The sequence below is a fragment of the Apostichopus japonicus genome, chromosome 16, assembly GCF_037975245.1.
Source record: "Apostichopus japonicus isolate 1M-3 chromosome 16, ASM3797524v1, whole genome shotgun sequence".
In the NCBI taxonomy this organism is placed as follows: Eukaryota; Metazoa; Echinodermata; class Holothuroidea; order Aspidochirotida; family Stichopodidae; genus Apostichopus; species Apostichopus japonicus.
This window is the reverse complement of record NC_092576.1, coordinates 5,980,053-5,997,172: the sequence shown is the minus strand read 5'-3', so window position 1 is coordinate 5,997,172 and position 17,120 is coordinate 5,980,053. Positions and strand designations below refer to the sequence as shown.

At 36.6% G+C, this 17,120-nt stretch overlaps 2 protein-coding genes across 6 annotated transcripts in view; both read right to left on the bottom strand.

The window, feature by feature from the left end:
* LOC139983730 (uncharacterized) overlaps positions 1-8,440 on the bottom strand; it is a 47,526-nt gene extending 39,086 nt beyond the window's left edge. Inside the window, exons 1-3 of the mRNA XM_071997462.1 lie at positions 8,391-8,440; positions 7,402-7,736; positions 5,697-6,332 (exon numbers count right to left, since the gene is read on the bottom strand). Coding sequence (XP_071853563.1) covers positions 5,697-6,332; positions 7,402-7,736; positions 8,391-8,440 — 1,021 coding nt within the window. The remainder of the gene's footprint in view (positions 1-5,696; positions 6,333-7,401; positions 7,737-8,390) is intronic.
* The window catches only part of LOC139983233 (uncharacterized), a 95,154-nt gene that overhangs the window by 76,159 nt on the left and 1,875 nt on the right, over positions 1-17,120 (bottom strand). For 2 of the 5 annotated variants that reach the window (XM_071996650.1, XM_071996651.1), the window contains exons 2-4: positions 11,738-11,792; positions 10,878-11,212; positions 9,779-9,838 (exon numbers count right to left, since the gene is read on the bottom strand). Coding sequence is in view for 1 of the 5 variants with exons in the window: in XM_071996647.1 (XP_071852748.1) it covers positions 9,779-9,838; positions 11,738-11,792 (115 nt within the window). In the remaining 4 variants the exon portion in view is untranslated. Of the gene's footprint in view, positions 1-9,778; positions 9,839-10,877; positions 11,213-11,737; positions 11,793-15,727; positions 15,795-17,120 lie in introns of all 5 variants that reach the window. The other 3 variants (XM_071996648.1, XM_071996649.1, XM_071996647.1) reach the window with 3 other exon arrangements.

Here is a 17,120-nt window from a genome sequence, read left to right as displayed (position 1 = left end):
AAATCTCCATTTTTCTCGAACCTGTTGAACACACGATAGCGATAATCGCATTAGTCTTTGTACTTAATCGTGTAGTTCCAATCATTAACACCATAGTATTTCACCTCATCAACAGTTATTTGTAAAGATAAATTTATTTGTAAAGATTAATTTGTTAAACTGCATTCTTACCACGTGGCTTCTTTTGTAACGTGCTCAACTTGTTCTCAAAGTTAAAGGGCAGCAGAATTCTTTCAATCCTGTGAGAAGTAATGGTAGTAGTTCGTCAGTTTGTTGTAATTAGATACACTAAAAAGGTCCATTAATCTTATTATAAGCCCCCCAAAGAGGTTTTTCAAGTATTCTTGTTTTTAATATCATTTTTGTTTCCATTTCACACATTCAGCCTGCTCAAATGGAGGAGCACACCACTGTAATTTCTTTGGTAGATAAATCAATCAATTCGCTAAATATATATATTATGTGTAAGTCAGCACGATATGGTGCGACATGTTGCTGAAACGTCTTCACATATAAATATACTCTAACAGGAATCATTTCAATAAGTTGGTAAATTAAATAAATGTAATTCTTTCTCAGACCATCTGAATAATAGTCGACTGTTCAATATAACATGCTTACTTGATCTTGGTTGGTTTATGTCCGTGACAGGCATATTTCAGGATATTTATCCATTCGGTTAAGTCCAATTGCTGCCATTTCTTGTTTACAATGTCCAATGTTTTCAAAGTGTTAAGCGGAGGTAAAACTGCTCCAGAGCTAAGATTGATAGCGTCACCTTGTTCTTGAACTGACGTAAAGCTGTCTTGCAGTATAATCCATTCAATGTCAACCTATTCAAGAAATTAACTACATAATAACTTTGAGAATCATGAATGAGGAACCTCAAAAAAACTATCAGCATTAGTTATCAGAATGGTTTACAAAGTAATTCAAGGACTGACCAACAGGAATATAGTTTACAATTGCTATAGCAATCTAAGGTGTATCTTATCGTGTAAAATGAATCCTAACATGAAAATTAAAAATTGCAACAAGACAGTTGTCTTAAATTAGATGTTTTTTATGTTTATGATATTGATATTACAATCCTGGTGTTCTTGGCTCCATGGTTCTCTTTAATTAAGTAATGCCTGTACGTTTAGTTCTAGATAAGTATGCCCCAAACAACTTGTGGATCGGAAAGTAACAGGCTAAATGGCAATGGAGATGAACGGCAACCAAAGGAAAATGGCTCACCTCTGTGCCACAAAAAAAGTTTCTTTTATTTAACACATTTGTTCTATATACATCTTATTCACATCTTAACCGCTTTAAACTTTAGCATTTGAATGTTACAAATTATTATTCACAAATATGCAAAAAATTTACATATTTCATGAGTTATTCAACATCACGTGTGCGTTTACGAAGTCCATCATTTTACCCAATGTATCGAAACATCATGAATTAAGACGACATGTTAAAACGGTTAACATATTGGACAATCACTTGTTAGGTGTACATATGAACTTAGTGTATAGTGTGGCTAATGTTTTATTTTGAAATCATAACAAGATAAAATGAAATAATGAATGTAACTCTCTACGTATCGGTCACCTTTATTTTCAAAGCCTCTTATTTTCAGACCCTTCCATCACACCTATCATGGTTTGAAAAAAAGAACATCAAGCATAGACACATCATTTCTATATTGCTTTTTCAAACTGAATCGAAAGTAAGGTAATTACTCAGTAATTCTTTTATAATGTTTTTCACCTGTTCATTGGATGTTTTCTTCAACCTCTCCACTATACCATCATGTGTATCTTGAGTTTCGTCTTTCGAAATTAGAACTTTCTTACACCACTCTTTAAAATGAAAGAATAACCAGAATGCGAAAATGCGTAGTGGTTTCGATGATGTTACATTCAGCTATTTTCTGCATGAATCTGATGTAATGACGTATAGTGAGGGTGTACAACATACTTGATATTAGTAATACAGTGAAAAGCAGTGTGGTGTGACAAACAATACATTCACAATGACACAGGCTGTCCTGAAATGACCATTGAGCTAAACAACAAGCTTCTTGTAGTGAATGTAATAGATACATCAACATACTAAATATGACATCAGTCCTTGTTGAAATATTGTATAAAATGTGGGTTCACAATATGACCCTGGTGAACTCAAACGACCATTGACCTCCGCCCACAACATGAAGGCTTCTTGTACTCAATGTGGTACAATTACATACCAAATATGCGATCTGTCCAAGCTTCCCTACGATATTATGTTTAGGAAGATGTGTTAGTGTGGAAAGAGAGGTAAGAGGGTAGTGAAGTAAATGTTTGGCATTTGCTGACTTCAAATGACCTCCACCAATAGCCATAAAAGGCTCCTTAAATTTACTATGGTACATCTACAAACCAAATATGAAATCTGTCCTTTCTTGCAATATCATGTTTACAAGGTTGTCACGATTTGACCTGTTGTCCCCAAATGACCTTTGATCTACACCAAAAACTTTAGGCTTTTCGAACTCAATGTGGTACGTCTGCACACCAAATATGAATTGGTCCGACCTTCTCTTCTTGAGATATCGTGTTTACAAGTTTTTGACAATTTGACCCCTAGCGACCCTAAATGACCTTTGACCTCCACAGAAAACAATAGGCTTCCTGTACTGAATGTGGTACTTCTACATATTAAATATGAGGTCTGCCCAAGCTTCCTTTCTTGAGCTAGTGTGTTTACAATGTATTCACAATTTGACCTCGGTGACCCGAAATGACCTTTGACGTCCACATAAAACGAAAGGCTTCTTGTGCTCAATGTGGTACTTCTACACATTGAATATGAGGTTTGCCCAATCTTTCTTTCATGAGCTATGGTGTTAACAATGTTTTTACAATTTGACCCCTAGTGACCCTAATCAACTTTGACCTCCACAGAAAACAATAGGCTTCTTGTGCTCCATGTGGTACGTTTACACACCAAATATGAGGTCTGCCCAAGCTTCCCTTCTTGAGATATTGTGTTTACAAGGTTTCCCCGTTTTGACCCCTGGTTACCCCAAATGACCTTGACCTGCACAGAAAACAATAGGCTTCTTGTACTCAATGTGGTACATCTACACACCAAACATGAAGTTGGTCCAACTTTCCCTTCGTGAGATATCATGTTTACAAGCTGGGCGTCGCAAACGCATACATACGCACGCCATCATGACTGCAAAGGTTACGATATTTATCGAAACCAAAAATCGATTTATGAGTAGCAACATAATGCTCGTATTCTATGTCATTCTGGGTAACTTTAAATTAAACTTATATGCAGGTGCAGTACAGAAAACCTTGTGAATCCAAACTGAGAAAGCATCGCTATTTTACATCAAAATTAAATACACAGTTATTGAAAGTTTTAAATAATCTATGAATTAATCAACTAAATATAGATAGCTTAGATACCTTTTAATTCTTCTTCTGTCACCTTTTCCCTAGGATTGAGTTTTTGCTTGTGTGTTATACTCAGTAGTCGTCTGCAATAATGCTCTAGTGCAGATAAGATATAAACTGTATTACTCATCTGAGTAATGCAAGCTGTAGTTCTAACAGCGAAAATAAAAGTATTAATACTAAAGGACACAAGCTTCAAACGTCATACGTTAGGTAAGATAATATATAGTTATGTACATAACTTGACGCCTGAGATTTGTGGGATGTGAGTCACTCGTTTTCACGGAAACTGCATTGACAACTTGAACTCTGATCTAAAGAAATGACGTGTACCACTCTATATGTGAATCTAGTGATGCATAAATATACAAAGTGATCATCTCATTGTTATAGTGCTGATGATAGGAACACACCCAAAGCACGACTTGTTCTCAGTCGGTGAGACTTAAAATACTCTGTAAACGAATCTGCTCTGTTAATTGCCTAGTTTTATGTCAGCATGTTCATGTATAGTAACGTTTAAATAGCACAATCAATTTAATCTTTTCAATATACCTAATATTTCTAATCTCTCTATATTTTTATAATTTCTCTAATCAAACTAACCTATCAAATCTATCCAATCTATCCAATTTATCGGATCTATTTCATATATTTAATCTATTCGATCTATTTCATCTTTCTGATCTATTTCATCTATTTTATCTAGTTCATCTTTTTCACCTATTGCATTTTTTCTCCTATTGCATCTTTTTCACCTATTGCATCTTTTTCATCTATTTAATATCTATTTCATTCATTTCATCTGTTTATCCGTTTAATTTTCCGTTTAATCATCCGTTTAATCTATTTCATCTGTTCATCTATATATGCTATATATATTATTTCATCTTTTTGGCTATTTCATCTATTTATGCTATTTCACCAATTTAGGCTATTTCATATTTAAATCGTTCATGTTGATATCGTATACCTCGTTGACTAAACTCTGATTTTGGACTGTGTGTCTTAACGAATAAGTTATGCATGCATTTTTCTAGTCAACAGCTTAAAAAAAAATGATGCTATTACATCTAATTATCACGTGATAAACATGAATCGCAGGAAAACATTTCCAGAATTCTATACCAGGAAGGATTAAGAGGTCATAAAGAACATCTGGGAGGGTATTAATCAAACGTATATGGGGGATGTAATATGTGAGAGATGCCCTATTATTGCTTTGGAAGACCCTCATCCCACCCCTCAAGCTAGTGTACGGGGGGGGGGGATACAATCTGCAGGGGATGCCCTAGCAATGGAAGACCTTCCTCATTATAGTTTACGGGGGGAGGGGGTGTAATCTGCATGGGATGCCCTTTTATTGCAATGGAAGGCCCCCATCCCACCCCTCAAGCTACAAGTCGGAGTTAACACAATGCCGTATCAATGATGGGAACATGGAATAGCTGTTAGAGGGGCAAGGAAAGGCTGAACCAGATATACAGGAATCACATATTGCAATGGCTTCGAAGTATGTAAATATAAATTAATTAAGCAGAGATACCTGATCGGGGAAAACTGATTTCACAGTCTAGAGTTATCTAAGTAAGCCTCGACAACAGTCTGATTGCAAAAGAAATCATAACCGAAAATCAATCAGTCAATTAAACAGGAGTCTATTAGATACTTCAGAGTAAGCTTGATATTTACTGATTAATCAGTCAATTACCTTTACGTCGATAGAAGACTCCGATGAAATTCAATAACAAGAACACAAAGAGCACAAAGAACACAACAACACCAATCCTACCAGTTCGTCCTTCCTCCTCTGAAATGCCAAGAGAAATGGTCAAACATGAACATCAACAATTCCAAATACAAGTTGACATCATCTCCAGATAACATATCAACACAGCTATGTTTAATAGGTTCATGGTAGCCCAAACATGCATGTGAATGATTTATAGGGGTATATCAAATCGGTATCATGAACTAAAGTTTATAGTTTAAGGTTTACAGTCTTACAGTCTTGTATGAGGCTAATGCCTCCTCACACGACTTTACAACTATACACCGTATAAAAGTTAAAGTACATATTAGTTATTTTTTTAACACTATAACACTTTCTCAGCAACACTTCTCCTTCAATTCCAAATCAAAACAAGAAAAACATTCTATAAGTTCAGGTTTACTAAGTGAACTGGCACACCACTTATAATTTAACCTGCAAATAAATAGTAATTGGGAAGGTTTGCACTTTACCTTAGATCTTACCTTGAAAAGTTACATCAGTTGATGTAAATTTTGTTGTAACACCGTCAGTGCTGTAAACACACGTGTACGTGCCCAAGGTAGGATTTTTAACCGTGTTTATGACCAGAGAGCTACTTTGCAATGTGAATCCATCAGGCATCATAACTTCACTCCTAATTTTAGTTCCAAATGCAATAATTTCTTCCGTTTGACCCACTTTTTTCCATACAAAGAATAACACATCTTCCCCGCAGTTCATAACCACTCTTTCATTAAGAGTTACAAGCAGAGGTTCGCTAGATGCTTCCAGTGTCCCGCTTTCAACCAGTATCGTAGATTCATTGTTACCTACTTCAGACACATTGCTTCTCGCTGCGCAGACGAATAAACGTAATGAGAGAGAGGTTGGTAACGAAATATCTACAACAGTATAGTAAGATTGTAATTCATTGACACTGGTTGTTACAGCTTTCGACTGAGAAGAGATCTGTCCATCCCCAGTGTAAGTTCTTAACTTCCATGACAAATCATCTAATACTTCACCTACTCGTAAAACATTACAACTTAAACTTGAAGCAGCGTTTAGTTCTAAAAAGCATAATGATTTCTGGTAACATCCAGTAGCATCAATGGTTGGGTACGGTTCAGGTGGTTTATCTGCAAATTGTGAAAAGAAAGACGTATTACAATAATAGTGTCCAGCCAAAAAGTATTAGGCATGTTTATATGGTCTACTATTAATTGTGTTGGGTTTACTAACAATTAAAGGGCGCAAGGAAGTCGGTACTCTTTGTTAAATATTTCAATAGGAAATGTAAGCTTTAGCTTGTTCCTCACAAAGATATTATAGTTAGATGATTAACTGAAAACAGTATGTTAACGACTGTAATTACCAAATGACATCCAGTTGTCAGGTGGACACTGCATGTTATTTATATTTATTCGTAGCTTCATTATAGGGTCTTAATGTGATGCAGTGTAGTTAGACGGTTAGATATATATTCTCACTATGAAAGTGGCTTCAGTGCTAATGGTATTTCAGTAATGTAACTTTTTACACTGTTGAACCATTGCAACTCTATTAAAGTAAGCTACTAATCACATGAGAATATTTGATCTTGTGTATGGTTTTTATGCGGACAGAGTCTCACTTTTCTCTTTTTTTCATCGTTTGTTTAATAACATATGAGTGAGTGAGTAGATGAATAAAGGGATGGATTGATGAATGAAAAAAAAACACCGATGACTTCTTTTATTGTCAGCTAAAGGGAGACATGTCTGAAACATGATAACGAGATATGATAGGAGAATGTGATGATCATCGAGGAATCCTTTACCAAGCTTTTATTCGTTATAAACGCAAACGATTTCTGAGAAGAAATCTCCAAATAGTAGGCGTAAAATTGGTCATTGGCTGGATTGTTCTCTTATCGGAGGATGACTTGAGGTTGAATATTTACATGAGCTAGAGAAGTTAACAGAAAAGGGTTCGGAGATCAAACGAACAGGCGTGTATCTAAAACTTATGCGAGGGATTTACCTGAGTTATGCTTATGACATGTTTCGTTGGGCTCTATCAAGCGCCAGTCGAAATGCTGAACCTGTTATTGTTTTTTTTTTTCTGTGGATTCCACGTTGCATTGTGCTCTATCTCTTCGCTCCAAACTCTGAACTCGGTTCAGTGTTTCGACAGATATGCATGTTGCTGTCAAAGAAAACGACTTACCGTAGACAACTACACGGACATATTCAACGATTGGATCATCTTCTGTAGTCGCCAATGTTGATACAACGAAATAAGTATTATGTTTGGTGGAAACTTTGTTGATAACAAGAGATCCATCAGGTTGAACACTGTATTCTCCGGACTCGTATCCGGGTTCAAATACAAAACTTTCTCTGTTGGAAATTAGTTGTCGATCTTCGCTAGTCAAATTGGACGAGTTGTACCAAACTGTTCCATATAAACCACCAGGAAAGTTGCATGATATTATACCTTTCTTTCCCAATTGCAGATATTGCGGAGTCTGGCACTTACAGTATCTGATGAGACAACCGTGTCTGTAATTGAAGAAAAAAAGACATTTACCTTGTTCCATGTCAAATGAAAGTTGTAGTATATTTTTCCCTCAGACCAAGTTCCATTCTCCAGTCCAAAATGTATAAATTGTTAAGTCTAAGGAACATAGAACCATCATATTAAATTGTAATGAATTTTGCCTTGCATTCAACTACAGTTAAAACAATACCATGCAATTGACATCCTTACCCAAACAGAATAGCATCTCCACATTGCATTTCCATCAGTTTGCCAGACACATTCACCACATTTACAAAGGTCACCACCCCCAACCCTTACCTGACAATTAGTCCCTCCCAATGCTGGGCATATGCATGTGATTTACCAAGCTTTTATTCGTTATAAACGCAAACGATTTCTGAGAAGAAATCTCCAAATAGTAGGGGTAAAATTGGTCATTGGCTGGATTGTTCTCTTATCAGAGGATGACTTGAGGTTGAATATTTGCATGAGCTAGAGAGATGTACAGAAAAGGGTTCGGAGATCTAACGAACAGGCGCGTATCTAAAACTTATGGAAGGAATCTACCTGAGTTATGCTTATGACGTGTTTCGTCGGGCTCTATCAAGCGCCAGTCGAAATGTTGAACCTCTTATTTTTTTTTTCTGTGTATTCAACGTTGCATTGTGCTCTACCTCTTCGTTCCAAACTCTGAACTCGGTTCAGTGTTTCGACAGATATGCATGTTGTTATCAAAGAAACGACTTACCGTAGACAACTACACGGACATATTCAACGATTGGATCATCTTCTGTAGTCGCCAATGTTGATACAACGAAATAAGTATTATGTTTGGTGGAAACTTTGTTGATAACAAGAGATCCATCAGGTTGAACACTGTATTCTCCGGACTCGTATCCGGGTTCAAATACAAAACTTTCTCTGTTGGAAATTAGTTGTCGATCTTCGCTAGTCAAATTGGACGAGTTGTACCAAACTGTTCCATATAAACCACCAGGAAAGTTGCATGATATTAAACCTTTCTTTCCCAATTGCAGATATTGCGGAGTCTGGCACTTATCTGATGAGACAACCGTATCTGTAATTGAAGAAAAAAAGACATTTACCTTGTTCCATGTCAAATGAAAGTTGTAGTATATTTTTCCCTCAGACCAAGTTCCATTCTCCAGTCCAAAATGTATAAATTGTTAAGTCTAAGGAACATAGAACCATCATATGAAATTGTAATGAATTTTGCCTTGCATTCAACTACAGTTAAAACAACATCCTTACCCAAACAGAATAGCATCTCCACATTGCATTTCCATCAGTTTGCCAGACACATTCACCACATTTACAAAGGTCACCACCCCCAACCCTTACCTGACAATTAGTCCCTCCCAATGCTGGGCATATGCATGTGATTTACCAAGCTTTTATTCGTTATAAACGCAAACGATTTCTGAGAAGAAATCTCCAAATAGTAGGGGTAAAATTGGTCATTGGCTGGATTGTTCTCTTATCGGAGGATGACTTGAGGTTGAATATTTACATGAGCTAGAGAGATGTACAGAAAAGGGTTCGGAGATCTAACGAACAGGCGCGTATCTAAAACTTATGGAAGGAATCTACCTGAGTTATGCTGATGACGTGTTTCGTCGGGCTCTATCAAGCGCCAGTCGAAATGTTGAACCGCTTATTTTTTTTTCTGTGTATTCAACGTTGCATTGTGCTCTACCTCTTCGTTCCAAACTCTGAACTCGGTTCAGTGTTTCGACAGATATGCATGTTGTTATCAAAGAAAACGACTTACCGTAGACAACTACACGGACATATTCAACGATTGGATCATCTTCTGTAGTCGCCAATGTCGATACACTGAAAGAAGTATTATGTTTGGTGGAAACTTTGTTGATTATAAGAGATCCATCAGGTTGAACACGGTATTCTCCGGACTCGTATCCGGGTCCAAATACAAAACTTTCTATGTTGGAAATTAATTGTCGATCTTCACTAGTCAAATTGGACGAGTTGTACCAAACTGTTCCATATAAATCACCAGGAAAGTTGCATGATATTATACCTTTCTTTCCCAATTGCAGATATTGCGGAGTCTGGCACTTATCTGATGAGACAACCGTGCCTGTAATTGAAGAAAAAAGACGTTTATCTTGTTTCATATCAAATGAAAGTTGTAGTATATTTTTCCCTTAGACCGAGTTCCATTCTCCAGTCCAAAATGTATAAATTGTTAAGTCTAAGGGACATAGAACCATCATATGAAATTGTAATGAATTTTGCCTTGCATTCAACTACAATTTAAAAATACCATTCCATTGGCATCCTTACCCAAACAGAATAGCATCCTCCACATTGCATTTCCATCAGTTTGCCAGACACATTCACCCCATTTACAAAGGTCACCACCCCTAACCCATACCTTACAATTCTTCCCTCCCAATGCTGGGCGTATGCATGTGATGTGATTGAGTAAGTACTTCACCAGACATATAGGAAGTCTTAATACCGGAAGGCAGGTCTTTCATTTTACTTCTTGTATCTTTATGTAAACCTGTAACCCTTCCTTCTCCCTTACATATACTGTATAACCCACCGCAGTCCCCGGTCTCTTTTTTCATCGTTTGCATTATAAACATATGAGTGAGTGAGTAGATGAATAAATGGATAGATTGATGAATGAACAAATCCCCGATTGACTTCTTTTATTGTCAGCTAAACTAGGAAGGCAATGTCTGAAACATGATAACGAGATATGATAGGAGAATGTGATGATCATCAAGGAATCCTTTACCAAGCTTTTATTCGTGATAAACGCGAACGATTTCTGAGAAGAAATCTCCAAACAATAGGCGTAAAATTGGTCATTGGCTCGATTGTTCTCTTATTGGAGGATAACTTGAGGTTGAAAATATTTACATGAGCTAGAGAAATGTACAGAAAAGGGTTCGGAGATCTAACGAACAGGCGCGTATCTAAAACTTATGGAAGGAATCTACCTGAGTTATGCTTATGACGTGTTTCGTCGGGCTCTATCAAGTGCCAGTCGAAATGTTGAACCTCTTATTTTTTTTTTTCTGTGGATTCCACGTTGCATTGTGCTCTATCTCTTCGCTCCAATGTTTCGACAGATATGCATGTTGTTATCAAAGAAATCGACTTACCGTAGACAACTACTGTACACGGACATATTCAATGATTGGATCTTCTTCTGTAGTCGCCAATGTCAATACACCGAAAGAAGTATTATGTTTGGTGGAAACTTTGTTGATAACAAGAGATCCATCAGGTTGAACACTGTATTCTCCGGACTCGTATCCGGGTCCAAATACAATACCTTCTCTGTGGCAAATTAATTGTCGATCTTCGCTAGTCAAATTGGACGAGTTGTACCAACATGTTCCATATGAACCACCAGGAAAGTTGCAGGATATCCTACCTTTCTTTCCCAATTGCAGATATTGCGGAGTCTGGCACTTATCTGATGAGACAACCGTGCCTGTAATTTAAGAAAAAAGACGTTTATCTTGTTTCTTATCAAATGAAAGTTGTAGTATATTTTTCCCTTAGACCGAGTTCCATTCTCCAGTCCAAAATGTATTTAAATTGTTAATTCTAAGGAACATAGAACCATCATATGAAATTGTAATGAATTTTGCCTTGCATTCAACTACAATTTTAAAAATACCATTCCATTGGCATCCTTACCCAAACAGAATAGCATCCTCCACATTGCATTTTCATCAGTTTGCCAGACACATTCACCACATTTACAAAGGTCACCACCCCCAACCCTTACCTGACAATTCCATCCTCCCAATGCTGGGCGTATGCATGTGATGTGATTGAGTTAGTACTTCTCCAGACAGAGGAAGTCTTAATACTGGAGTGCAGGTATTTTATTTCACTTCTTGTATCTTTATGATAACATGTAATCTTCCTTCTCCCATACATATATAACCCACCGCAGTCCCCCCCCCCCCCAGTCTCCAAGATAAATCCGGTACCCGGTACTGGATCTTACCACTTAAAATGCACCAAAGGATAGCAGGGATCACAAAAAGGTTTGTTGTAGACATCTGAGAAAGAAAAAAACCAGAATGAAAACATTTCATGGTTCCTTGCTGCTGTTCATTAGTTCCATTCATAGGGAAATTTCTAACAAAGCCCTAATACAACAACAGTAATTTATGCTCACAAACTTTTGTTGCCAAAGTAATGCTAAGCCCTGATATCAATTGCAACATACATCAGTGTGTGAAGACTATCTACTATTATCATCATACCAAGTTTGACGAAATTCCGACTAGTAATAGTAGCCAAGTAATTGCAATTTGGAGTATTTCACGTTTGACCCCATGACCTCATTAATATTCATGAAATGAGCACCAACATCAACAGGGATAATCTACTTACTATGGGCCACCCACTCACCAAGTATGGTAATGATTGGTCATTCCCTTGTTGAGTTATTGTGCATACAAACTTTTCATAACGAAATAATGCTACCCCCCCCCCCCCCCCTTATAAACATGCATGATATCAATTGCAACACACATCAGTGTGTGGAGACTATCGACCAATATCATCATACCAAGTTTGACGAAATTCCAATAAATAGTAGCTAAGTTATTGCAACTTGGGAGTTTTTCACGTTTGACCTGTGACCTCATTAATGGGTCATTCCGTGTCAAATCACGGATGGCTGTTGCTGCACCCTTTCCAAAAATTCCCAAATTTATTGTATGATTGGACCACCATAAAATAAGCATATTCTGAAAATTTCAGTTGCATTGCTTTACAATTGGCCGATTTATCACACTTTGAAATTCCGCAATTTGTCGCCACCATGACATTTTGGCATTTTCTTGACTTTTGAGGTCTCATTTCTCAGTAATTGAACATTCTACTACCTTTCTATTACAGATGCCTAAAGAGTCTAACCCATAGAACAGGGAAATAAAAAATTAGGCTACAAAAATATTGTCTTGTGGAGTTAGGTCAACTTAAAAGTGTCAAAATATTTGATTTTTGTACTTTTCACTAAAAAATGTGCTATTTTTAGTGATGAATTGTTCCTAAACCATTGCTTCAGGGTATTTGATTCTTTCAGAGGTTATTATGTCTACTACGAATATTACAAAATAATGATTACAATGCTTTCCTAGAATATTTTTGCAAGTTGTGCAACTCTAAAGTTGCTATTTCATGCTGCGATTCAGCATGAGGTAGGGGTTTTGATGCCAATTTTTTACCAAAGTAACCATGTTAGAGGTGTCAGGGTTTATACTTTATTAATAAGTATAAAGTTCTTACACATTAACAAATTTCAGGGTTCTAGCTGTTCTCAATATTAATTTATGAAGTTGTTAAGTTGCTCCGATGTACAAAAGAGGTCGTTTTTGATGGCCAATAACTCAAAACGCGTCAAATTAAAAAAAATTGATAATTTTTTCTGGAAGAGATACAGTACCACCCTGTTTGTACAAAAAAATTCAGGAGGGTGTTTTGCCTTATTTTGAAATGAAAAATCCTCAAAGTTTGGGATTTTTACAAAAAACGTTTTTGCCTGTACAGTACATACACTCTACTGAGTGTATATGTACGGAGTGCCATGAGTGCCAGAAGACTATGTTTAAACTAACACTAATATACACACTGCACATATACAATTGGTTGAATTAGAAGACTTTACTATAAAATTAATTCCAACCAGTACATAGATGTATGTACAGTACAAAACTGTACTGGGTGTACATGTACAGTGTGTTAGTGTTGTTTTAACAAAGTCTTCTGGCACTCATGGCACTCCGTACATATACACTCAGTACAGTGTATGTACTATGCACACTGTATATACATATGTGTGTACTGGTTGAAATTCATTTTATAAGTCTTCTAATTAAATGAATTCAACCAGGAGCAGACAAGTACATTGCAAATAGTATTTTGTTATATGAAATTAAAAACTGCACAGCATTGAACTGAATGACCTTGAAGTACAGTACAATACCCAGGCTCAAAACTCATGGAACATCAAAACAGGCAAAAACGTTTTTTTGTAAAAATCCCAAACTTTGAGGATTTTTCATTTCAAAATAAGGCAAAACACCCTCCTGAAATTTTTTGTACAAACAGGGTGGTACTGTATCTCTTCCAGAAAAAATTATCAATTTTTTTTTAATTTGACGCGTTTTGAGTTATTGGCCGTCAAAAACGACCTCTTTTGTACATCGGAGCAACTTAACAACTTCATAAATTAATATTGAGAACAGCTAGAACCCTGAAATTTGTTAATGTGTAAGAACTTTATACTTATTAATAAAGTATAAACCCTGACACCTCTAACATGGTTACTTTGGTAAAAAATTGGCATCAAAACCCCTACCTCATGCTGAATCGCAGCATGAAATAGCAACTTTAGAGTTGCACAACTTGCAAAAATATTCTAGGAAAGCATTGTAATCATTATTTTGTAATGTTTGTACTAGACATAATAACCTCTGAAAGAATCAAGTACCCTGAAGCAATGGTTTAGGAGCAATTCATCACTCAAAATAGCACATTTTTTAGTGAAAAGTACAAAAATTAAATATTTTGACACTTTTAAGTTGACCTAACTCCACAAGACAATATTTTTGTAGCCTAATTTTTTATTTTCCTGTTCTATGGGTTAGACTCTATAGGCATCTGTAATAGAAAGGTAGTAGAATGTTTAATTGCTGAGAAATGAGACCTCAAAAGTCAAGAAAATGCCAAAATGCCATGGAGGTGATAAATTGCGGAATTTCAAAGTGTGATAAATCGGCCAATTATAAAGCAATGCAACTGAAATTTTCAGAATATGCTTATGTCATGGTGGTCCAATCATACAAAAAATTTGGGAATTTTTGGAGAGGGTGCAGCAACAGCCATCCGTGATTTGACACGGAATGGCCCAACAAGCTTTTAGTCCTTACTAAGTCAACAGATATGCACTGATGCCCATCTTACTTACTAGGTATAGCAACGTGTCTCTTTAACGTAAACCCGCGCTATTGTTTGGTAGGAGACACCATTTACAATGAAACTTGTCATTTTCCAAACTTCCTATGTTGATCATACTTTGGTTCCTTCACAAATGGGCTAACCATTCCAAGATTTCACAATAAATTTAACTCAGTTATATAATGTTCCCTCAATGTTATCCATTTAAACGGCGTTTGCAATAGTTATTTATAGTGCAATAGTTGGAGTACATCCAGTTAATTCTATATATACTTAATAGGCATAGGCTAGTTCATGAACTTTGAGGAAGAGTTTGTGAAGCGATCGTATGCTGAATGTAAGCTGATTGTATGCTGTAAAACGATATGCTACTCGGGTTTGCATGCATAGTGTAACGTTCGTCACCGTACTTTTTAGAGGTACTGTAACCTTTCACAATAAGATATGTACATGACATAGTGCTACACATACATTCGAGCAATTTCACATATTCCGCTTGGTAGCGTTAGCACTTCCTTCTTACTACAGTTAAATATATACTGTTTTAGGGTTGCTGTTCAACTCGATCTGACATTAACAATTTTTAGAGACCGAGTGGGAAAACTCAAAGATTAAAAAAGACACCTACACACTCTGGAGTTTTGTGCAACTCTGCTTTATATTCTAAAACACTATTTACAAGAACCTGATGACCAGTCTGACCCTGGCTGGTCATCAGTGTTTCAACCAATCAAAATGATAATACAAAACAGTATCCAATCAAGACATAGTATTTCTTTAAATGCAGGAAGGTCCACCCCAGAAACAACTATAAAGAAAACAGTACCTAAAACGGTACTAATTTAGAATCCGTACCATCCGATATCCGACAGGCTAAAAGAGGGCGCTCTTTTTGATGGGGTGAGCGTTTTAAAATGGGGCTTGGATATTTTTGGGGGACTAAAAGAGTTTGGCGGTTTTCATGAACATAGTAAACTCGCTTCAGCGCTTATGTCCCTTCATTGTACCCATTTCACATCCCCCATACCTTCAACCGTAGTTCTCTCTATTCTTTCTGTCTTCCTCAATCGTTTTCTCGGATGAGACCTACATATCTATGAAGAGAAGAGAGGAGAAAACATAATTAATAACATGAGTAACACATAGCAGTAATCGAACCCAGGATGTTAGTATGCGAATTAATAATAGCGCATACTCCTAACCGATCAGGCTGTGAGCCGGATGAAGATTTGGCGTTTGGAAGAAAAATAGTAACCTTAACTTTTCCTTTATTACCATATTTGAATATTCATTACCATATAACAAAAGCAAAATAATGAATATGCAAGCTGTTTAAAGACACACCTTAGTGTTAAATGTGTAGCTAAGTTCCTAACTAATAAAATGGGTTAAGTTCCATGCCCTCTTGGAATCCAAGTTATAGTCGTTCAATAGCAAATACTGTACAACCAAGCCAATGAGATATGACAGACTCCACGAAGGAGAAGCTGACGACTTTAGCTTGGTAAATGTCCAAGGGAGTGTTTATGAAAGGCTACATTTAATAACAATTTGTCTTCACTACGTTCTTATTATCTTAATTCCAGCGAGATAATGTCACCCTAGATAGTTATTTCTGTTAATCCATAGCCAGCTTACTATTTCTCTCCCACATTCATGTCAACACTCCGTATCTCCACCTCCCGTTCTTCTATCTCCTAACACTATTCCCTACTTCATACCCCTAATTCCAAGCCCTATTTCCTAACCCTATTTCCTAACCCCTAACCCTATTCCCTACTTCCTAACCCTATTTCCTAACCCTATTTCCTAACCATATTTCCTAACCCTCTTCACGTATCTCTCGTCACGTACATCGATGGATTTAACTATTCCCTATTTCCCTATTTCCTAACCCTATACCGCTTTAACTCATTCAAGTGAATCATTCACGCGACGCACCTATTCACCGACTGTTATTCTATTGAACCAAGCCGGTGCGAGCACACACGTTCAGCCGGATTATACAGTTGTTCTTCGGCCGATTCGAAGTAAGCTTGCACATTCAGATGGTACAGATTCTAAAGTCAGGCCCCTAAAACACTTACATAAGACTTTTTAGGTATTTACTAACAGGTAAGTAACAATGACACTATATACTAAAAATAGAATATATATGCAAGGTATGTGTCTACTGGTAAGTACTGCACATGTCACTAATTAATTACTATGACATGAATGTACTGGTATGCAACACACTTCAAAGGGTTGAATGGTGGAAACTAGAGAGAAATGGACTTAATCTCTACAAATTTACTATAAAGCAAAACACTGTTGAACATCAAATTTCAGTACGGTCATTCATTTGAGTGCAAAAAAAAGCTAGAATCAATATTACTAAAGGCCCAGTCACATCTCACCGGATTGCACGAACGGACAAG